This window comes from Nyctereutes procyonoides, unplaced genomic scaffold, assembly GCF_905146905.1.
Source record: "Nyctereutes procyonoides isolate TBG_1078 unplaced genomic scaffold, NYPRO_anot_genome, whole genome shotgun sequence".
Classification (NCBI taxonomy): Eukaryota; Metazoa; Chordata; class Mammalia; order Carnivora; family Canidae; genus Nyctereutes; species Nyctereutes procyonoides.
In genome coordinates this window covers 35,806,065-35,829,995 of record NW_026575126.1, presented here as the reverse complement: position 1 = coordinate 35,829,995, position 23,931 = coordinate 35,806,065, and the positions used below count along the sequence as shown (strand labels likewise).

The following is a 23,931-nucleotide window of genomic DNA, read 5'->3' as shown; positions in this document are numbered from 1 at the left end:
CAAAGTACCAGGGATGAATCTAATGGTATTACCACTCTGTTCTTACCAAGCCTGCAGAGCACAGATTGGGTCGATTTCTGTGATGTAGACAATTGCTCCAAGGGCCTTGAGAGCAGCACAGCAGCCCTTTCCTACCTGCATGGCATAAGAAAGAAGTAGGGGTGTCAGGTCCATTAAGGCATGGGTACTGGGGCAGGTAGGCCCTTTGGGAGGTGGGAATTAACCTCCCCGAAATCACCAATCATCTAGTGAGCCCTGGCAGGGATGCTCCAATCCAAGCAGAGCATAAACAGATCCAGGTTATGCTGCGACCCTTAGAAAGGGGATTTAGCGGACATTCATATTTTATATCAAGGGCGGGGGTTGGGATAGTAAAAGAAATCTGGAGATAAAATAAGTGTTACCATTAGGAAAGTAAGACCAAGGAAGAGCAATTGTAACCTCTCATAGCTTATTCCAGAAAAACCTGATTAACTCTCCTTTGAGATGCATCTAACTCAGGATAGCCCAGTAGCTCAAGAGACTCCATGGGTCATGGATGACAATAAAATCTCCTTTACCTACTCTAGTTTAGACAGAATCATCTATATACCACTTTCGCATCCCACCCTTCACTCCAATACCAGGTCACTTGTGCAGCTAAAATGCTACATATTCACTTAAAGTAAGTCTCATAAAAGGTAACTTATCATGGGGGGAGGGACGGATGACGCCAACATGCCAATCCATAAAACAGTGTGGCGAGATCTGAAAATTCAGTTGATCTATATGTCTGTATTGATAAGTCTGAATAAAGAAAGCACTTTTGCTATTGCAGTAACTATCTCAAAGTATATTTTAACCCCATATCAGTGACCACACTGATGGCAAAAATCTCCTTCACTCAACATTTCTAGTAAGTCTATGAAAAGACACACTGAGGCCCAACTATTTACCTCACCATAGCCACACACCACCACTTGTTTCCCACCAAACATCACATCTGTGGTCCTCTTCAGGCTGTGGAAAACAGATAAGGGCTCAACTTAAACATTATTAGCCCAAACACAGTCCCTTTGCACAAAAGTAAAAGGGTGAGGCAATACCCCAGGCATAGAATGAAATGGACCCCTCTAACAAACCTTTAATGCCAAAGGAAGACCACGGGACAAGAGTGGTATCAGACTAACACTGCAACCCAACCCAAACCTGTCCCCTCTAAGTTTGAATATCTCTACATTTCAACCTACCCATCCAAAATGGACTCTCGGCAGCAGTACAAGTTATCAAACTTCTGTTTGGTAACAGAGTCATTAACATTCATGGCCGGAACACAGAGCTTCCCAGCTTTGGAGAGCTGATACAGCCTAAAGGGAGAAGAAGCCACAAAAACAAACAAACCAAAGTTAGCTGGTAAAACATAATACATGACAAAATCTGCCTAATTCTCTTCGAGTGCCATGCTGCCCTCCCAAGCTGTATTTACTGCCCAAGGATATTAGTAAAGAAGAGCATTTCCTTGTCATCCCTCACCTCTTTTCATTTTCTCTCCCCTTTTGCCCCTGCCCTTTTTCTTGGAAGGGAAAAAAAAACAAAAACCCTTTCAACTGAAGAAATTCACTTCTCTTCCATAAAAGGGGAAGTATTTCCTTAGACCAGCATTTTCTCAATTAAACAAAAACATGCCTACTTCTGATAAACAAAGATTATCAGTGACTCTGCTTTGGTTCCCTATGTGTGCGTGTGCAAGCATGTGCAATGTACCCCCAACTGAGAAACACTTTTTCGGAGAGATATCTTTGAGGTTTTCCAACAAGCCAAGAATATTTTGCCAAATTTTACTTTTTGTAGTGGGTATAAGTATAGTTTTACAATAGGATTTTTTTCGTATTTCAAATATAAAATTATAATACATATTGAATACAGCTTTTCCAGATATATCCATTCCCTACACCTCCCAACACTGGTTGAGACTCACAGTGGAATAAGTGGGAAAGAAAAATGTGTGAACTAGAGCCTGAGGTCACTTCCTTTTAGGATCTCCTGGATTCTTCAGAAGTAAAAATGGAGTTTTATCTAATGAAGATCCTCCCATTTAGTTATAAGTCTGAAACACAGCCCTCGGGCCTAATGGAGACCAGGAGAGTTTGCTGAGGCAAGGACCCAAGGGCAGCTACTCCAGAATCTGTTACCTGTGAACACCAGTCACGCTCTCTTCCACAATGCCTCGGATCTTCTTAAACACGTTTGGATACTTCTTATAAACCCAGTGGGTTAAGTCTCCCCCATCATCCAGGATCTATAGAACAGCCAGAAGACTTCTATGGGCATTCAGGCTGCTAGAGCTGGGGGGAACTTTGAACCCACTTTCTGTACTAATAAGAGAGCCCTGTATGTTTTGGAAGAGCACTCCTCAGATCTCCTTAGAGCAGGTTTAGACAATGGAAACACAGTCAAATTTGTTGGTGTAGAATGGTTAAAAGGATTCCTAAGTTTGTTCTTGGCTATAGTGAAGAGTATTAGGCTAATCACAGACTCGTTTTAGTCTAGAGTCTTGTAATCTATGGCTCTGTGGAATGCAAAAGGAGAGCTGGGGCAGGAAGGAAAGAAACCAGAATTCCACTGCAAAGAGGAACCACATTACTTCTATTTCACTCTGCTGTGTTTGAGCCAACCTGTTCACTTTCGTCTTACCCTTCCCCCACCTTTCCATTCAGTATTCAGACCCATTCTGAATAGGTATCAAGTTCAACACTTTGGCAACAAAGTTAAGTGTATTAGAACACAACCAAAACATATTTAGGGAACCATGCTTTGAGGGAAAAAAGGAAACAAATCTATGGTCAAATTGTAGGATGAATATACATCATTACCATGTTAGCTTGCCAACCATCCATGTTCACACAGCGGTCAATACACCACCAGAAGTCATCTTCAGACTCGCCCTTCCAAGCAAACACTGCAACTCCTGTAGGGATGGAAACAAATCAGCTGATTTCTCCAATCAGTAACAAATTTAAGACATTTTTGGAACCTTAAAATGTGATTCTCTTTGGCCAATTTTTTTTTTTAAGATTTTATTTATTCATGAGAGAGAGAGAGAGAGAGAAAGAGGCGGGAACACAGGCAGAGGGAGAAGCAGGCTCCATGCAGGGAGCCCGACGTGGGACTCGATCCTGGGTCTCCAGGATCAGGCCCTGGGCTGAAGGCGGTGCTAAACCACTGAGCCACCCGGGCTGCCCTCTTTGGCCAATTTTATACTTGGAACTCTAACCTAAGGAGATAAAAGGAAATGGGAATTAAAATAAAGTTGCTCATTAGAACATTATTTATATTAATTAGTAAGAATCTTGAAACCTAAATGTTCAACATGAGTAAAACGGTGAAGTAAAATCACGTGGCCATATGATTATTATAAATGATGCTTTCAAGAAGTTTTCAGTGAAATGGAAAACTACTTCTGAAAATGTTATAAAAGTATACAGAGATTTATCTCATCTCTGTAAAACATGAATAGAAAAAAGGAAAAATGCATCAAATATTATCCCTGTGGGGATCCCTGGGTGGCTCAGTGGTTAAGTATCTGCCTTCAGCTCAGGTCGTGATCCCGGGGTCCAGGATCAAGTCCCGCATCCAACTCCCTGTGAGGAGCCTGCTTCTCCCTCTGCCTGGGTCCCTGCCTCTCTCTCTGTGTCTTTCATAAATAAATAAATAAAATCTTAAAAAAAATATTATTCCTGTGTAGGATTATTATTATTTTGAAAATCCCTACATTTTCTGCAATGAGCACCAGAAAAGAACAACAAGAAAAGTAAAAGTTATACAGTTGCTCTCTGAGGATCCCAGGGAGATGATAAGTCCTTAAAGAAACTTCATGGTGATTTTCTTCTGAACATTTTTACAATAAAAATTGTAAGCTAAACTGAACTTACATGTGGTCCATATATTTTCAGTGCAGTATTGACCACCACCTTATCTAACCAAACTGCTAATACAGAAGGCACTTCTTACTTGTGGTCCCTCAAAAATGATGAGCCTTTGGTGAAAAAAAGACCAGCTGAACTCATGTACCTCATATAGTCTGATACTCTTCCTTGTTCACTTAACCATTAGAATTAGCATCTCCCACGTAATTAAGATTCTTTTCAAAGGTCATTCTTAATGGCCGTATATTTCATCAGGGATATGGACCTTCAGTTTATTACCCATTTTCTTCCTGGTGATATTCTTATTACCCTCTAGGTTTTATAGCCCCTAGACGTACATATAACCATGAAGACAATTTTTTTTTTTTTAGAAATTTTTATTTATTCATTCATGAGAGACACAGAGAGAGGCAGACACATAGGCAGAGGGAGAAGCAGGCCCCATGAAGGGAGCCCGACGTGGGACTCGATCCCAGGACTCCAGGATCACACCCTGGACTGAAGGCAGACGCTCAACTGCTGAGCCACCCAGGGATCCCCGAAGACAATTTTGGTATGTATATAATCTACTTAGGGGATCCCTGGGTGGCTCAGCGGTTTAGTGCCTGCCTTCAGCCCAGAGCATGATCTTGGAGTCCCAGGATCGAGTCCCGCATCAGGCTCCCTGCGTGGAGCCTGCTTCTCCCTCTGCCTGTGTCTTTGCCTCTCTCTCTCTCTCTGTGTGTGTGTCTCTCATGAATAAATAAATAAAATATTAAAAAAAATAATCTACTTAGATAATTATTCTGAGGCAGAGTTGGTGAAAACAAGCTAAACTTACCAGCCTCAGCCAGTGCCGCAGCCACTTCATTCTGAGTAGAGTAGATGTTGCAAGCAGACCAGCGGCACTGAGCCCCCAGGGCACAGAGTGTCTCAATCAACACCTATGTAGATAACAGAGGAAGACAGGGTGAGAAAGAGGAGGACCAGACAGAAGGGCACGGCATGTAAGAGGATAAGACCCAGCAACTCTGTAGCAACCAGTGGTGCGCCGGAAGTCACAATGTGGGGCCAGTGAAATAGAATACTGGTATCTAACTTTACCTAACAGATGTGTCCTAAAGTCTGAACATTTTCATGATAGTCAATCACATTTTTGCAGATCTAGATTTCCCTGAGTCAAGTTTGTTAAACATAGGTTATACCTGTGCACACAGAGTAGAAAACCCCATTACTGGGTAACAGGGGGTCCCACATAATAGTCTTAAGCATTTGGAAATTGGATAGCTAGGGAAGGAAAAGCAAGTAAAAAAAAGTTTCTTTCTTCCCCCTCATCAGAAGTCCCTCTTTTTCCTCCCCACAAACTCACCGCTGTCTGGGCTGTGATGTGTGTACAGCCCACTATTTTAGCACCAGCCAAGGGCTTCTCCCCCTGAGCACGTTTCCTGAGTGAAATCAGAGCAGACATGTCTGTGAAAGAACAGAGGATTTGAGCTAGGTCTGCACTAGCAATATTATCAATTCCTGCCCCAGCAACATCTAGGGGTGGTCTGCATCTGTAGAGATATCACAAGATTCGGATGAAAAACTCTAAGCAAATTTCCATGATGACTGGCAGCTTCAACAGCAGACAGACAGTTGGGGAGTTGCCATCCAACCGCTTGGAAATTTCTTGCTTCCTCCACCGTTTTAGCTTTCTATACAGAGGACTGAATGGAGAATGAAGTAAATTCTCAAATCTCGTCAAAATGGAGGGGAAGTCTCATCATTCACTTGGGAGGAGAGGGAAGTGGTTATGGCATTGGCTAATGGTCTCCTATATATAATCATCAAACCAGGAAGGAAGACTTCACCCTCAGCAGAAGAGCACTTGCTGCCTAACCCCATTGTGCTGGTCTGTTTGGTTTCTGTACTTCCTCCCAGTACAGAGCATGCCTTCAGTGTGAAAGCCACAAGAGTAAAGAGACCTTGTTTGGAGTAGAGAGGGTGGGGAAACCAAGATTTAACCGCCAGTCACTTTTACTCTTGCTCCAGCAGAGGGTGCTTGGGACCAAAGACCAGTGAGACCCTAGGTCACCACATCCTTAGCTGAAAACCCTCCTACATTTTCTGCTTCTGGGAAATGTGGGTCCCTGAGGTTGGCAGCTATGGTAGGATCCTGCAGAACTAACCACCCCATAGTGGTCCGGGACTCGCTAACTCTATAAGGAGCTCTCTGAATATGGTGTCATGGGGGAGGAAAACAGAAACTATTTTGTGTAATCACTACGTGCAGAGAACAGGAAGCAAGGAGACCAAGAACAAGTACCCTGAGGCTCGACCTGCACACACAGAGATCTGCTCATAGAAGAGTCTAGAATACTGAATTGTCCAAGGTGACTTTCAAGTTAGCTTTCAAGTGTGAAGTTGTCTGTGGATCCTGATGACTAGCAAGTGGGTTGATTCTGGCCCCCACCCTCTCCCTTTCTTTACCTTGCTCTGCAATCTCAATCTCCCGGCGTCCAAATTCTGCCTGCTTGATGTTCTTCACACAGAAATTGCTGCTGCCCTTGGAGTTGGTTTGCTGTTTCTCTCGGGGGGAAACCTCATCATCAGAGCTATCTGTGTATGATGCAGCTAGAGCCAGGAGAGAAAGAAACAAGGATAGAAAAACCTCAATGGCCCCAACTCCACAAACCGCCCTCCCCCAAAGGACTCTCATTTAAGTTAAGCAAACTCAGAATTGGAGCTGCCTTTTACATCACGCTCAGCTCTACTACGTCAGAGTCTAACAGATGAATGAAATTGTTGTGGATCTTTCAGTGTTGGGGCCCCTTCATCCACCCTGATGATGCTGTGCCATTAGTGCCTGTAATGGGAAGCTACTGATCCCACTCTTGCACTGCCTCGAGGGATCCCAGGTAACAAGGGTGCTTGGTCCCAACCTGGACTGGAACCAGACATGGCAAAAATGGAAGAATACTTTAGGGCATGGAAGGAACACCATTTCTGGAGAATACCTGTTCTCAAACTTAAGCATTTAAAACATTCATCAGAATCATGTGGAAGGTCTGTTAAAATGCAAATAGCCAGGCCCCACCGCCAGAGTCCCACTCAGTAGGTCTCAGGTGGGACCCCAAAATTAGCATTTCTAACAAGTCTCCAGGTGCTGTTGATGCTGCTGTTCTGAAGACCACACACTCTGAGAACCACTAATATGGACGACAGTGCTAAGAGAATCTTGCAAGGGATTTTACACAAGGTTGTGCTGAAGGAATAGAGATGGAAAGAAACGAATCAAAAGGTGGGTGAGTAGCTCTGGCTCTGCCAGTCCTGAGATCACTCAATATGTTCAACTGTAAAAAAAGCAGCTTCACATAAAGGCTGAAAATGTCCTTTTAGACATATGAAGGAGGACGTATAATCATCAGTCCCTGAGACTCTCAAATCACTTCCTTCCTCTCTGAATCGACAAGTATTTCTTGATCTGTCTCTGCCCGTGCATCAGGTCTCCCTGGCTGTCTTCCTCACACTAAGAGCCAACACAAATACTCTCCAAGGTTTCTTTCCCATGGGGACAATTTAACTAGATAACAAAGCTTTTTTAAAAAAGCTCTGATAGGCTCCTGTTAATACACAGACATCAAAATATTTGAGGACTTCACTAAAGCTTTCTTCCCTCACTCCTTCCTTCTTCCTCTTATAACAGCTTTTCACAATTCACTTTTAGCTATAGTCAGCCTGCTTATCACCCCCACTCTGGTATCTGTCACTCCATGACACATTTATGACAGCCAATATATTTGGGAACCTTTTCTTGCACACATGCCCACAGGGACTCTGGATATTCATTTATTTCAATACTTAACCCTGTAGACCACCATTTACTCTTATTTGCCTATCTTATCTACCCTGGGTTATCAGTGGCACAGAGCAAAGGACACTTTTTTTTAAAATGCATTTACTTGTTGTTTTTACATTCCTTTTACCTCAAGCCCAGTCCTTAATGTTAATAACACTGTACAAACAGTATTCTGGCAAAGCCACTCACTGAGACAGCAAATCTCTGCTAAAACTAACAGCAATCTAGGACCTTGGGCAAGCCTCTTAATCTCTTAAAAATGTTTCCTCACTTGAACAATGAGGGGGAGGTTAGATCAGTGGCCCCTATGGATCTTCCAGTGTCTATTCCTCTAGTACTCAAATCCTAAATTCTACATTCTTTTTTCCACATTAACTTTCTAGTAGTACTCACTTTGAAGTTGAGAAGGGCAAAATTAAAAAAAAAAAAAAAAAAAAAAAGAGGATGTCTGGGTGGCTCAGCGGTTGAACGTCTGCCTTCAGCCCAGGGCCTGATCCCGGAGTCCCGGGATCAAGTCCCACATCGGGCTCCCTGCATGGAGCCTGCTTCTCCCTCTGTCTTTCTCTGTGTCTCTCATGAATAAATAAATAAAATCTTAAAAAAAAAAAAAAAGCCTATGTTAAGATAGGAGAGGAGAGCTAAAAAGAAACCAAGCTGGAGTCACATTATAGTAGTTGAAGCTTTCCTACTCCAGAGGTGAACAGAAGAGGACACTTCAACATAAAGGATGACCTAGTGAATAAAAGGAGCCAAAATATTCCTTCTTATTGTCACCACTTAAACAGTCTTGGAGCCAAGAAAGAAAAGGATATGTGGTGGTGTATATCTTAAACAACAAAGTGAGAAATTATGCTTCCAAAGTACACCTCTTTTTCAAGGCCAGTTCTGTCAGCCAAGATAGAATTGATTTTCTCCATTTGTGATGTGGGCGGAGAAACGTGGGAATGGGAACTGGCCCAATACTACCAAACAGGTACTGCCCACAGACCACACACAGAGACAGCCAGGGGAAGAGAGTCCTCAGATGACAAAAGCCTCCTCAGCTACAAGCCTGGTTGGGGACATGTCCAACTGCCCAAATGCTAATTATCAGCGTTCAGCAGAAAGATGAGAAGTCCTGATAGGAGGAACTTTCAGATTCTAGATAAGTAAAGAGCAGTGGGTAAAGAACTAGCTTAAGGCTTTGGAACTGGGAAGAGAGATCAGAGTGGACTCGAAGTTTGTACCTACCTGAACTGTAGCTGTCAGTGGAGGACTGGGAGATGGAGCGAGACAAAGATCTCCGGCCTGTCTTGGTGGGGAATTTGGTGAACTCCTGCATGTCATCAGCAAATTGGATTTGCTGTAAGAAGAAGACAAACAGTTGAAAACTTACAACAAGAATTCTATGAAATGTTCCATTTTTGAAGGCCATACATTTCTTTCCCTAAAACCCAATATTATTGTATGGCTCCTATTAACCTAGCAACTCTCCTACCAGAATGAGGGTGGGCAGAGGCTCCTGGCTGACTCCTCCCCAAATGCCAATTACTGTCTCTTTCTGATGCAGAATTTATATGTGTGTGTGTATTTGTTGGGGCGTGGTGCTTTAGACTCAATTTCTTTCAGCATCTGTCCAAATCTCACAAATATTTCTTCTCACATTCCATAAAGTTCTTTCCTCTTACAACCTTGACACATTAAACTCTTCGCCCTTCCTCCCAACACTACCAAAAAACAGGCATTTTAAACACTCATAGAGCTTTTGCTTTTTTCTTTTTTTCAGAATATTATCTGCAGTGCATTCTTATCCTGAAATTAGCAACTGTCTTGTTGTTTGAAAAACCATGGAGCTGTCTTGAGATGGTGATGGGCACTTGATGGTGATGCCAAGTCAAGAGCCCAATCACACCTATACTTTACAAAGCCAGTACAGTATGCCCAGAACTTTCTACATTCAGTAAAATACTGGAATATAGTAAAGAAAGCAAAATTTTAAAAAGTATATGCACTCCACAGTAAAATCCAACTAATTAGGATTAATTTGAAGGAAGGAGAAAATAAATGACTTGGTAAACTCTGCATTACAAACTTCTTTCAATGAAACACACCAGAACTAGGTAACTGTTTGAAGGAAAATTGGAAAATTGGCTTTAATAAATGGTAAATACCTTACAAATAATATAATTTTAAAAAAAAATTTTTAAGATTTTATTTATTCATTCATAGACACAGAGAGAGAGGGGCAGAGACACAGACAGAGGGAGAAGCAGGCTCCACGCAGGGAGCCCGATGTGGGACTCGATCCTGGGTCTCCAGGATCACACCCCAGGCTGCAGGCGGCGCCAAACCGCTGCATCACCGGGGCTGCCCACAAATAATATAATTTATAGTCAAGTCAAATTAAGGGATGCTTCTAAAGTATATGAAAACACTTTCTTCCATTAAATGGTTTAAATCTTCCTCTTGAACTCTTTAAACTCTGAAAAACCCTTTCTTTAAAATACACTTCAGCCTCCTGAAAAACAGAACAGTTTGAGACTATGAATGGAGATTCATTCTCCTCACAATCTCACTAAATCTGAAAAGGTTCCCATGAAGAATCCACTCACTAAATCTGAAAAGGTTCCCATGAAGAATCCATTAAGCTAAGTCTTTAGCAGATATCTCTGGGAAGTGTAAAAGCTATTACAGATTAAAATCTTCTCCCCAGAATGCTAGCAACATGGTTATAGCCACTCTGAAGCCAGGAACAGTAAACTACCCATTTGTCATAGCTGCAGAACAGCCCCCACCTCTGTCATATGTACCCTCCAGCTAGGGTAGCAACTGCCAGCCATGTAAGAATCAGGCTTAAATGTGAAACACAGAAAAATAAGTAAAAGGGACTCAGTCTAAACATACATGACACCATAACTTGATTAACAGGTATCTTTATATCTTCTAAGCAATTTTTAAAGTTTAGGGCTGAAACTTAAATAGTTGAAATGCCAAAAGCACAGTGACTTTCAGAAAAACAAACAAACCCCACACTTGAGGGGTGCCTAGGTGGCTCAGTCAGTTAGGCACCGGACTCTTGGTTTTGGCTCAGGTCCTGATCTCAGGGTTATGAGATCGAGCTCTGTGTCAGGCTCTGAGCTCAGCAAGGAGCCTCTTTATTAAGTTTCTCTCTCCCTCTGCCTCTTTCCCTAAGTACTCTCAAATAACCTAGAACAAACAAACAAGAAACAAAATAAAAAACCCCACTCCTGAAGTGGCTCCATGTCAGTATCTGCCCTTCTGGACAGGATTTCCCACTGCATGTTCACATGACTTCTACAGTCAGCAAAGCTAGTTTTACTGAAGAGATTAATCCAGGACCAAGGTAATGACTTTCAACCCAATATGTAGTTCTTTTGGTGCCAGAAAAAATAGTCAAGAGACCATCCATGCCTTTTACCACTCTCTAGAGACAGCCCTTCCTCCATCAGCCTCCTTGTTCCTGGCATGGGCAGTCTAGTCGGAAGCTAGTCTTCTCTCTTGACTGTGATGATTCCCTCCCCTGTTCATCTTTTTTCAAAAGGCTCTGGGCATATTCCCAGACACCACCTACCTGGTGGTGGCAGGGGTGGGGAAGGGAAATGCAGTAACATTTGCAGTTCCTTAAATAAAAGGAGAGAGAGAGAGATAGCTGTGGCAGGACAGAAATGTTTCTTCAGCCACCTAAGAACTGATTTAATAGTCATAATCCCGCCTTGTATTAATGCAGCTCACCAGTAGCCTAAAGCTTAGCAAAATCTTTCCCATCTAAAAATATTAGACTGTGTTGCAAGCAGCTTACTAATCAGTGCAGTGCCCCATCTCTCAAATAATGAATTTGGTCCATATTTGAAGTGGGCAGAATGTTAACTCAAGCCATGCATGGATGGGTAGCTGTCTTTTCTCACAGCTCTTGGATAGTTTCACTGCTTATAAATATAAATAGGGTGGTCCAGCTATACAAAGATTCATGATGACCTTGTCTTTTCTCCCAACTTGCATGAAGAGAACATATATAAATATATAGGTTAAAAAATATATATATTAAAGATTTATTTATTTATGAGAGAGAGAGAGAGAGAGAGAGAGAGAGAGAGAGAGGGGGGGGGGGCAGAGACACAGGAGGGAGAAGCAGGCTTCATGCCGGGAGCCCGACGCGGGACTTGATCCCAGGACTCCAGGATCACGCCCTGGGCCAAAGGCAGGCGCTAAACTGCTGGAACCCAGGGATCCCCTGAAGAGAACCTATATTACAACTGCTGGGGTGGAATGCAGCTGCTCTGCCAGTTTCCACTAGGCCTGCTTACTCCATGCCTGCATGTTTCATTTTTTAAAATTTTATTTATTTGAGAGAGAACACACAAGCAGGGAGGAGGGACAGAGGATGAGGGCAAGGCAGATGCCTCACTGAGCAGGGAACCTGATTCGAGTTTGATCCCAGGACCCTGAGACCCTGACTTGAGCCAAATGCAGATGCTTAACTGACTGAACCACCCTGGCGCCCCTCCATGACTGTCTTTACAGCCAGCAGATCTGCCTTCCTTTTTAAAGTACCTCCTGAAGTGCTGTTCACCTGCATGTTATAAACAAAGACACTGTTGCCAAAAGCAATTATCACAAGATTTCCCTCAGTGAAACCAGATCTCAGTAACAGCCCTCTAAATTGGGATGGATTCACTGCATTTATGCAAATATGATCATTTAGGTAAAAACAAAACCCAAAGATGGCTGCAATGCTGTTCTGTTTACATTACTTCCTGTGGTCATTTCTTCCAATCATAATTAAATCTCAATTGGTGTACTTCAGTGTTTCTTCAAAGCTCTATATCTGTAAGGAAGGCTAGTTCTAAATATGATGTAGGATGGGAAAAAGGGGGAGAGAAAAAGAGATAAGATAGTTCGATGTTTTCAAAAAGTCCTATGTTAAAGAACTATTTTGTGTTTGAATACTCACCCCCCTCCCCATAAACCAGCCTTACCCACAACAAGGCATGCCAGTGCTTTTCATTCTTGAACTAGTATTACATCTGAGAAAGGTTAGAAGGTCAGATTGACCCATTCTCCAAATAGCACATCCAAATACAGAAGCCTACTTGCTGTGTCTTAAAAACTCAATTAAATATCAGGCCAATTTAATGTGCTATTTTAGAGCACCTCTTCAAAGGGCTCAGTGGGTATAATGGTTGACTGTCTTCCATGTGACACTGAAAATGATAAAGAGAAGCTTTGCCAAAGAAACAACGTGGGATATGGTGCACCCACCACCTCATTGTTAAGTCTGGTGACAAAGTGAGCTGAAAGAATTTCTGTAGATAATTTATCCAGAAAAAGGGATCACAGGCAATCCAAAACAGTTATGAACCTCCAGGGAAGGAAAACTGTTATATGTTACCGGTTCAATTTATCCCAACTGACATTTTTTACCATTAGAAGCTGAAAAGTTTACTTCCACAAACACATGTTCTATCTACCCAGATGTTAAGTAGCTTAGCCACACTTCTTCCCAGGTCTCACCCAATTTTGCTGTCTAGCCCCAGAATCCAAGAGAGTCGAAAGCCATCAGAATGCCATTATGACATTATGGCCAAGGGATGGTGATCAGGATAATATTCATGGACTATTATACTCTTTTAGTCAACACATTTGGGAGGCACCACCTAAGCACCCAGCACTATCCCAGGAAAGAACTATGAAAGGAAACATGGACCCTTACAATCTGTAGATTTAGACTGATGACAGGGTAATAACAACACAAATGGTTGCCAAAGAATTTTACTGCTTTTTAAGGAAGATATAGATGTTAAGATACAGATCTTAACAGTCTTATCTGGGTACTGTTTAGCTTAGGCCTCCAAAAATCAGAGGTTGGGCTAGACAATTTACAGACCTGTGATTTCACATACCTATCTAGCAGCTTTTAATTTCTTCAGAAAGGTTTCCTCCTAAGGGTGAAGGACTAGACTCAAAGGTAAACAGCAATTATTAGGAAAACAAATCATTAAAGCATATCTTAGAAATGAGTAGAGGGATTGGTCTGTCTTAACTGCTGAGGAGTATCTAAAGGGCCAGTATCCCCTCTTCTGGTACACGACTGATTTTCTGAGATATTCCCAAATTTATATAATCTGTCCCATTGTCTCCTCTAGCATACTGTATGTGCAGATTTTTCTGTTTTGAAATGGTCAGCGTACTTCTTAGCTTAATACTTAGCAACTGAGCACAAGGTGACTATCAGAGATTTTAACAAGGTCAATTACTAAGCAATATGTTACAACACCTTCCAGGATTCCTACATCTTTTCTAATCCCTCTTTCACATCTTCTGGCTAATATATTCCTTTTTCGACAGATTCGACTCTCCTCTGCTCTCTTCTCAGAGGAAAGGAAGAGGGTGTGGCTGTCACCCTAAACTAAATCAGCCCAAGACCTTTCCTTGATACTTACCACTTATCAGTCTGATTTCATTTCAGATGAATCCAAAAAAATAGTGATCAATGAACACCAACTTTTTGGTACAAGAACTATGTAAGTCTGCGCATCTTTCAGACCTTCAGTTAGATAAAAGAAATTTCCCAAAGAAGGATATCCTCTTCCCAACACGTTGCTCAGGTACACCACCAGAAAATAATTTATCTCAAGGGAATCAATCTCAGGCCAGAGTCGAATCCACAGTCTCCTTCAGTCACTGCTTCCATTCCCTAGTGCACAAACTAGTCTTCTGAGACTCAGCAGGTCTTGGCTGCTCCCTGTCCTCCTTCTCTGTCTCAAGTTTCTTAAATTCTCAGTTTCCCCAGATGGGGCCTGAGCTTCTGGGGGGGGGGAGGGGGACGGCTGACTAATCACAGCATACATCTCCCTCCTCCACTCCAGCCATCTCTGTGTCTCAAGGGTAACAGGATGACATGTGCGTGCGCGTGCACACACACACTGCTAGAATCCACTTCCAGAAGAAACGCTCCTTTCAATTTATTTTTTATTTTTTTTATTTTATGATAGTCACAGAGAGAGAGAGAGAGAGAGAGAGAGGCAGAGACACAGGCAGAGGGAGAAGCAGGCTCCATGCACCGGGAGCCCGATATGGGATTCGATCCCGGGTCTCCAGGATCGCGCCCTGGGCCAAAGGCAGGCGCCAAACCGCTGCGCCACCCAGGGATCCCAAAACGCTCCTTTCAAAAATGGGACTTAACTTGATCTTTCATCAATGCTGGTGGGAGGAAGGGGTGAGGCAACACCAGGGCTAACACTTAACTGGTGAGGAAGGAACATAAAGCTTGAAAACCTCTGCTAAAGAGCGGTTTCACTCCTATCAGATACTCCCCCAGCCCCCACTCTTCATATGAGACAATATACCTCACTGGCTATTAGCTCCTGAGTGCTCTGGCCCTCCAACTGCCAACTAGAGGTAAAATCAAGAGGTTAAAAAGTGGCAACAAGTAGGACAGGGAGGGGCTTCCTAATCTTTTGAAAACTGTAATTTTAACAGACACACATTCCCAGTTATATTTCAAAGTCTATTTAGCTATCTGCCTGTCCAACTGCGTGGCCTGTCCATACTTCTCTCTTCTTCAGTCTGTCACCAATAATACATGAAAATACGCTGGTCATTCTTTTTCTCCTACCATTCAATTATCATCAATCCTAGGTTATTTAATTAATTGATTAATTTTTGTACAGGTGCCTGAAGAAATCAAGATTCCTGGAACATACCCATGACTTTAATGACAAACCAAAGTTCCCTTCCAACTTACTCTGTCCCCCACTGTCCCATTTCCCCAACTTTACTTTCATTTTCTACATGTAAACACCTTAAAAGAATAGTATAATGAACACCCTCTAACTACACTGAATCCTTCCATTTTCCACATTAGGTTTCTTCCTCTGTATATACATACATATGCGTATTTTCAAGTGGTCCTGCCAAAAAAGAAAAAAACATTGCCAACATGAAAACTCACCAATAAATTCTTCAGAATGAATCATCTAAGAATAAGGATATTCTCTTACAGAACTACAATAATCTTCTCATACTTCTAAGAATATTGATAACCCTGTATCATTTAAGTTGTATTCAAACTTCTCCAAGTACCTCCAGAATACCTTTGATGAAGATGTGGTATGTGCAGGATGGATTATGTGGCCATAACAAAGAATGAAATCTTGCCATCTGCAGCAACCAGAGGGTATTATGCTAAGTGAAATAAGTCGGAGAAAGACAAATACCATATAATTTCATTTGCATGTGGAATTATAAAAACAAACAAAAAAAGAGACACACAAAAGGTTCACTTTTCAGTATAGAGAACAAACTGGTAGCTGCCAGAGGAGAGATGGTGATTGGAGAGGATGGGAAAAAAAAGGAGATTAATCATTCATCAAGCACTGAGTAATGTGCAGAATAGTTGAATCATTACATTGTACACCTGAAACATAACACCATGTTAATCATACTTGTGCAATTTATTTTATTTTATTTTTTTTCATACTTGTGCAATTTAAAAAAAGAATGTCTTGCATAGTTATAGACCCAAATGACTCCCCAACTCTTCCAACCCAGGATGGAATCAAGGTTCACTAAATGCATTTGGTTGGTAGGTTCCTTCAGTGTCTGGTAATCTAGAACAGTTCTCCCTCCCTTATCCTGCCCCCCCCCCCCGCCCCCTGATACTGACATTTCCTGGAAGAGTCCAGGTGAGTTGCCTCGCAGAATCTCCCATATTCTTGATTTTTTAGATTAGTTCTTTCCCGTAAATTGGAAGTTCAGTTTTGAGGTTTGATCAGAAAGATTAAAATTTTGGCAAGAATATTGCATAGATAACATTGTATACTTTACTTTGCATCGTATTAGATGGCATGTAATATCTGGTTGTTCCACGATTAGTGACACTAGGCTGAGCCTTGGGTTAAAGTGAGACTCTATTTTCTCCTTTGCAAGTAAAGGTTAAATTGCAGGGTGATATTTGTCAGCCTGTGAATATCCTGTTCCCTAGTGACTTTACCATCTGTTCATAATCCTTGCCTGAACCAATTATATTGGGGGGAGAGTGTTACAGAACCATGTTTTTTTTTTTTTTTAACCTATCATTCTTTCTGCTTATATTAGCTAGCATTACTTTTGTAAAGAAAAGCTTTTCTTTTCCCTCTCACTTTTTTCTTTACTCGTCATTCATATTTTTATTTATTCAATCTGTTACACAATGGGTACACTGAATGCTCCAATTGTCCCAAACTGGGCCAGCAGGAGTCTCCTTCAAGCTGACTCTTCTGTTTTAGCACTTCCTTCCTTTCTGGCATAAGAAGATACACCAGGCTCACCTAATTTTTTCTCTGCTTCAGACCTAGAATCAGCCATTTCTCCAAGGAGCTCTGATTTCTTTTAGTGAGGAATGTTATTTAGAAAATAACATCTGAGTACAAAATGTGCTAATTGTTATTAGAGGTGTCAGTGCTATTAAGTTCTTTCAGGGAATAGAGAAATCTTTTTGTTTACTCAGTTTATTTTGATATTTCCATTTCAAATTTACCATTACTTTTTTCTAAACTTTTAATTTTCCTATTTGTATTTCTTTTCTCCTAAGTTGACAAATCTTGGTCTCTAACAGCAATGATACACTTGTTTTATTCTATAATACCGCTACAACAACTTCAAAATTTTAAGAGTAATACTAACAATACTCTACATAGTGAGGTGTCAATATTTCACTGAAGTTCTTTTTGAAAAATCTCTCACAAAGGATTTGTAGCTGAAGTATTGTTTTCTGGGTGATTAATCAATTCCAAATGTAGTTAGTTTAGGTTCCTATGTTTCTGATAACAAGCGATTTTAAGGTTTCCTTTTTTTCTCTTTAATTTTTTGATATATGAAACACACATCTCAGAAGTTTTAAAGGTATATTCAGAGAAGTCTCACTGCCATTTCTAACCCCCTGCTCTCCCTATTATCGTCGGTGTCTGGTTTATATTTATTTCTGAAGGTAGGAAAAAAGCAAGTATATACTTGCATTGTGTTTTTTTCTTTATACTCTTATTTTCCTTTTCTTACTCAAAAGGTAGAATGCTAAAATAATCTGCACACTCCACCCCACCCCGCCTTAGGAATTACTTTGTATTGGTTCAGAGTATAAGAATCAGTAATTCTTAAATTCTGGGAAAGACTGAGCCAGGTTACTACTGTTCACCTTATTATGCTTTTAATAAAAAGTCATTAGCCTTAATTCGCAGCCTCTCTAAGCTAATCTTGACTTTAAATAAAGCTCACAAGAAATCAAACCAGCAAACCTCACTACAAGGTAGGCTGGGATGTTCTTTAAGATGAAAATCTGTCAAATGCTTATAAATAGGTAAACCTATATTCATCAAATGAATTTCTAAGGAAAAAAAAACAGCGAAAACAAGCAATGGATCAATGGACAGGTCTAGAAGGAAGATGGGAGTTTCTGACATTTTGGAAGGTGGCCACACAGATTGAGTAAATGCCATCTGTATCATTTCTTAGCCTGCCAAGAAGGAACAAGATTGGAGATGTATAAAAACAATCCTCGCTGTGATCTGGAAGTTTAGCTTAAAAATGAAGTTGAAAGCCAATTTACATTTTACAAATTCAAACCCTCTATGCAAGTATTTGCTTGAGTGAATCCCACTTGTTAGAGCAGCATTTGGGAAGCCTATATCCAATTGGGAGGTCAAAGACATGAAAATCCTTGCCAAATAGTTTATGGCAAAAGAACTACATGCAGCTCTGAGTTTAGCTAGGTGTGCTTTCTAAACCCTAGGCTAACACCCAACAAAGTTTACTAAGACAGAAACTGTATATGTTTTTTAGTTACCATCCACTGCTTCCCATAAAGTATGGGCTCCAGGGAGGAAAAAGACATCAAAACTCAATATTAAATTTTTAAAAATTGACTTTAAAGACCTAATACTAAACAGTAACTATGTAGTAACAGGTATTGTAACCAAATGTAGGTAGGTCAATGGGATCTTTCAGAATCCACTCTGTAGATAGGTGGAATAGTTTCAATTTTAAAAAAACAAGGTAAAATCACTTTAAAGATCAGCTGCAAGAAAAAAAAAAAGATCAGCTGCAGGTAGCTTTAGTTTCCACAGCTTTTAACAAAACCCAAAATATTAAACTTCCAGGAGACTAGAGACATAATACAAGGACAAGAATCTGACAATCACATAAAAAACATAACTGTATTTTTCATTCTAGAGAGGTAGTATTTGCCATCTCTTCCTGACTTTCTAACTTGAGATGTTTATGTTCAATTTTAGATGAGTCTCAGTATGAAATCATGACCTTAGATAGCCTGTAAAAGAAAGAAGCTGGTTGAAAGGAATTATTGGCTGCAATGCCTTTGGGGCTATTTAAAAATAAAAACTACCTGGGTGCCTGGGTGGTTCAGTTGGTTAAGTGCCCAACTCTTGATTTTGGTTCTGGTCATGATCTCTGGGTCTTGAGATCAAGCTTTGCATTCATTCTGCGCTGAGCACAGAGCCTGCTTAAGATTCTCTCACTTCCTCCCCTCACCCATGTGCTTTCTCACACTCAAAACAAAACAAAAAACCAAAATACCCAAACTACCTATTGCTCCAGAGGGAATACAGTACAATCCCCTCACTCTATTTCCCAGACAAGAATACAAAAATGCGGTTTTCCTGACCTATAACTTTCCGAACATTTTCTAACAAGTAAAGTGGATAGATGCACAAGGATAAAGATCTCTTGCTTTTACATTGTACTGAAAACCAAAAGTCAAAATCAAATTTGGTATAGGAAGAGTTATTCAGCAATTTTATCAATAAATAACAATGCCAGACATCACTGATCTCAGTATTTTTCAAACTATTTTTAGGTTCTGGTGTCCAAACAAGGGAAAACACCTGCCAGCATTACATCAGGACTTTTACTTAAAGCTGATTATAAATTTGAAATCTACACTTACTGGTACTGTAAAAACCAAGGTTCTGAATGCCTAGATTTCTATGATATTCTAGTTTAAGCAATCTGCTTCAACATAAGTGGCCTGAAGATATGATTTCCTTACTGAGGATATGTATTTTCAAAAAATTTTATAATCTTTTGAGTGCAGGATTTACTCTGCTCCGAGGAAAGAAACAGAAGTGAGGATTAAGTGACTTGCTGAAGGCAAAATTTGCTAACAATACGGAGTTTTGTTTTTTTTTAAAGGAAAATACAAGGGAGAAAAATAATCCCTACAAGTAGTACTATTACCCTTCTTTTGGAATAGGCTAGAGGAAACAGTAGCTCTCCCCTTTATTTTCAAGAAGACAGTTACAGAATACTCTCCAATTGCACTGAAGCTTTCTCCGCTTCCAGATGAACACCTGGTGAGGCTCTAGGGAAGAAAAATAATTCTTTTTTCCAAAATCTACTTTGATTTTAGGAGAAGTGAAATGATGAAAAGAAATGTAATATTTTAAAGTTGCCAATTTATTATCTTTGAAGGGTAGGGTCCTTTGGACTTAGAAAGGGTGAGGACAAAGTATAAGAGCCCAAACATTGTGGAAGCAAAAAGCTCCATTCTGGCATATAGGTCTACTGTCTTCTGGAGACAGACTGGAGAGGAGAAGAACACACAGGCAATCTAACCCTGACCACTAGGATGAGGGAAATGACCCCAGAATGTCTTGTAGATATCAAAAGTAATTTAGAAACTCCAACTATGCTTATTTATACAAGAAGGTATTCAATCTGGCACGGTTAAAACCAACCAATAACTTTTTTTCATCATCTGGGAAACCTGCTGATTATTTTCATAAGAAATGACCATACTTTAAAACGTGCAACAGAGGGCGCTTGGATGGCTCAGTCAGTTAAGCTTCTGCTTTCCAGCTCAGGTCATGATCCCAGGGTCCACTACTGTGCATCTGGCTCCCTGGTCAGCAGGGAGTCCGCTTCTCCCTCTATCCTCCCTGTCCCCCCCCACTTGTGATCTCTCACTCTCTCAAATAAATAAAATCTTTAAAAAAGATATGCAACAGAGAATATATTTTAAATGTGCTTTTTAAGGCTATTTATGTTGTGCACAATGATAATGTAGGAACTTTTCTTTCACACACAGCACAGAGTACACACCCTTAAACGGAAAACTCCACTAAGTTCCTTTCTCCTCTATGGTGTAGTACTCAAACAGTATCTACTCCAAGTCACCTTACATCTTACAATATGTCTGATAGATCTTACAAAGTCACATTTATGGGATCCCTGGGTGGCGCAGCGGTTTAGCGCCTGCCTTTGGCCCAGGGCGCGATCCTAGAGACCCGGGATCGAATCCCACATCGGGCTCCCGGTGCATGGAGCCTGCTTCTCCCTCTGCCTGTGTCTCTGCCTCTCTCTCTCTATCTGTGTGACTGTCATAAATAAATAAAAATTAAAAAAAAAAAAAGAATTTAAAAAAAAAAAAAAACAAAGTCACATTTATCCAATACAAAACAAGTTCTCTGACTTTACTACAACGAAAAGTTCTTATAATGTTATCAATTTTATTGAAGTATTCTGGATTTAAACAACATATGCTGATTGAATTTTGATTCCATATCCACACTAGATATTTATTTAAACTACTCATTTAATGAAGAAAACATTCTAGTTATATGGTTTCTAGGAGAGTTTTTCCAAAAACCGAACAGCAAGTTTTAACTATGTAGCTTATAAGCTGAATAGAATCTTAAAATAAACAGTCCCAGGAAGTGAGGTCTGAAATCCCTTTGATCATTCAAAGGGCTTCTTTAAAAATAGAAAATAAATATAATTGGTGGTGTGATTATATTCCCCTAGATTAGGGAGCTTTGGCTTTAATGCATCACTGAGCAAACAATGAGATGTCCTTGTACTAACATAACAGCAGGTTGTAAGGTTTCACAGCACAACAGTTTTTCCATATGCTGAACAACTGGAGCAGTTACAACTGGAATCATCTAGAGCCTCCAGGCTCCTCTGGGGAGGACTGTGGGCTCTGTTCTTTAATGGACTCTTAGTGTCTAACAGTTTAGCCTAGGCGGCCTGGACTTTTCCAGCAATCCCTTTGTGTGGGTCTGGACCCTTAGATCTCACGCAGAGAAACAAGAGTTCCTTGTAAAGAACACCCTTAAAGACGTCTTGATCCGTATTTACACTGAAGATCAGATTCCAGGGAGGTAAAGGGAGAAATGGCACAGGACTCTGTGTGCTCACTGTGCTCCAACCTCTAAATCTGACCATGTCACTTCTACATAATTCTGCCAGTGTCCCAAATGAAATTTCATTCATGCTTCTGCAATATATGTTATACATGGTACTAATCCTGAGGCAGGGTTTAGCCATTCAAGTCAAACACCAACTTTTCCAAGGATAGAGACATATTAATATTGGTATACATGAAGCAAAGCCTTATCTGCCCTCCCCTTTTTCTCCTGAGTTCTGTTTGTTAATAAAGCATAGTGACAGACCCTTCAAAACTAAAAAGGAATCCCCGCCCCCCCCCACTGGTCTGGGTCTCAAATCCACTCCCTTTGGCTTAAGGCTATCTGGCTTGCCAGCTCATCAGCTGCCTGAGTTCTGTCCTTTGTTTCCTCTCCTCTCTCTCCAGTCTTCACTCCTTGTCTATTTTCTCAGTCCTTCATCAATTCCTTCTGGAAGGTTGTGTTTTGAAGCCCGAATTTTGCTAAAATGCCCTCTCATGATCTTTATAATTTTACTATCACTTTTAGTCCAGGAATTGATAATATAAATTATGTTAAGGCAATTCTCATCTTCTGACCTGATTTTTAATCTACTGAATCCAAGAAGGCCAGCTAATCAGAAATCAGAGGCGGGAATGGCAACACAATCAAAATCATTCAGACAGTGCAGACTCAAGAAACGCTATTGGTGTAGTAGATGCCTAGCAATTCCTTGCAATTGCTTTGCTTGCTTGCTTGATTTATTTATTTATTTATTGACATCCTTAAGTTCTTTGCAAGTGGCCTCAGCTATATAGAAAAAACTATAATCCGGTGTGGCTAGGAGACAATAGTCCCAAACACCCTAAATAGTCCCAAACACCCTAATCATGGCCTGGCTTAATCCCAATCACCACATTCTCAATTCTAGGCAAGCATTCTAGGTTTTTAGCCCGGGGTTCATGGATGGGCTTCAGGCTGCCAACTCCCCTTATAAGTAAATTGTCAAAAATACGTGTGCATGCATGTTTATTTTTCTAGAAAACGAACACGGGTCTGTAGGGCTCCAAAAACCAAATGGTTAAGAACCACTACACTAGACTTACATGACCCAAAAGTAATGACCTTACAATGTAAACTCCAGAGGATATGGATCTTTGTCTTGTTCACTGATGAATCCTAAGCGCCCAGCACAGGTCCTCAGATACAGTAGTAGAGCTCAACCCTGAGCTGACACAGAGCTGCATGATTTCTGGTCACAGTTTATTCTGAATACTCTGGAAAGAAGAGTAACCATAAGCTATTTCCAGTCCTCTCACATGGACACAAGATTCTTCCTCATGGCCAAAGTCACCCAAGATAAGTAGGAGCTACATTACCATCCCAATATCAGATTTCATAACTATTTTGGCCAGTCTTGCTGATAATCTAAGAGTGGTTCCAAATATGGGATCTTTCAAGTTTAAGCTGTTTCAAAAAGCACATACTATCCTATTCCCCCTGCCCCTGTATACCTCAACCCTTTCCCATTCTGATTAAGTAGATCTAGGTTAGGGCCCTGAAATGAATGTTTTGAAAAAGCTCCCTAGGTGACTGATTCCTTCCATTCCTTCCACTCCATGAGCAGTACTCATTGGAGACAATCTAAGCAAAATCTGAAAAGCAAACATAAGCACACTGAGTTTACCAGGCTCCTGACAAAGCAACTGAAGGCAACACAGGGAACAAACGGGTTAGACATGTCTTGTTCAGAGATAAAACAAGGCAAAGAAAGTAGAAAATCTGCCCTTTTAATACCAACTCCATCTGTCAGGTACAGTCAATCCATCAAATGGATCTATAGGGTTTAGGAGAACATGACAAAGAGCTTGTCATAGGAAGAGAGACTGTATTTTTATAATGGCTTGGTCCAAAAATCAGTAAAAATTGGCAAGGTGCTCTCATTCCAAACATGCCCAGTGTTCAGCTAATCCCCTCCCTGTGGAGTCAGAAAAGAATGTGCAGAATTCTGAACCCTCTATTCCTCAAATAGGAGGGGTTCCTTCTTCTG

At 40.8% G+C, this 23,931-nt stretch overlaps 1 protein-coding gene across 2 annotated transcripts in view; it reads right to left on the bottom strand.

The window, feature by feature from the left end:
* The window catches only part of AHCYL1 (adenosylhomocysteinase like 1), a 39,273-nt gene that overhangs the window by 5,970 nt on the left and 9,372 nt on the right, over positions 1 to 23,931 (bottom strand). For both annotated transcript variants that reach the window (XM_055340309.1, XM_055340310.1), the window contains exons 2-10: positions 8,956 to 9,067; positions 6,357 to 6,500; positions 5,254 to 5,354; positions 4,726 to 4,828; positions 2,853 to 2,947; positions 2,172 to 2,278; positions 1,230 to 1,346; positions 936 to 999; positions 47 to 135 (exon numbers count right to left, since the gene is read on the bottom strand). In XM_055340309.1, coding sequence (XP_055196284.1) covers positions 47 to 135; positions 936 to 999; positions 1,230 to 1,346; positions 2,172 to 2,278; positions 2,853 to 2,947; positions 4,726 to 4,828; positions 5,254 to 5,354; positions 6,357 to 6,500; positions 8,956 to 9,067 — 932 coding nt within the window. The remainder of the gene's footprint in view (positions 1 to 46; positions 136 to 935; positions 1,000 to 1,229; positions 1,347 to 2,171; positions 2,279 to 2,852; positions 2,948 to 4,725; positions 4,829 to 5,253; positions 5,355 to 6,356; positions 6,501 to 8,955; positions 9,068 to 23,931) is intronic.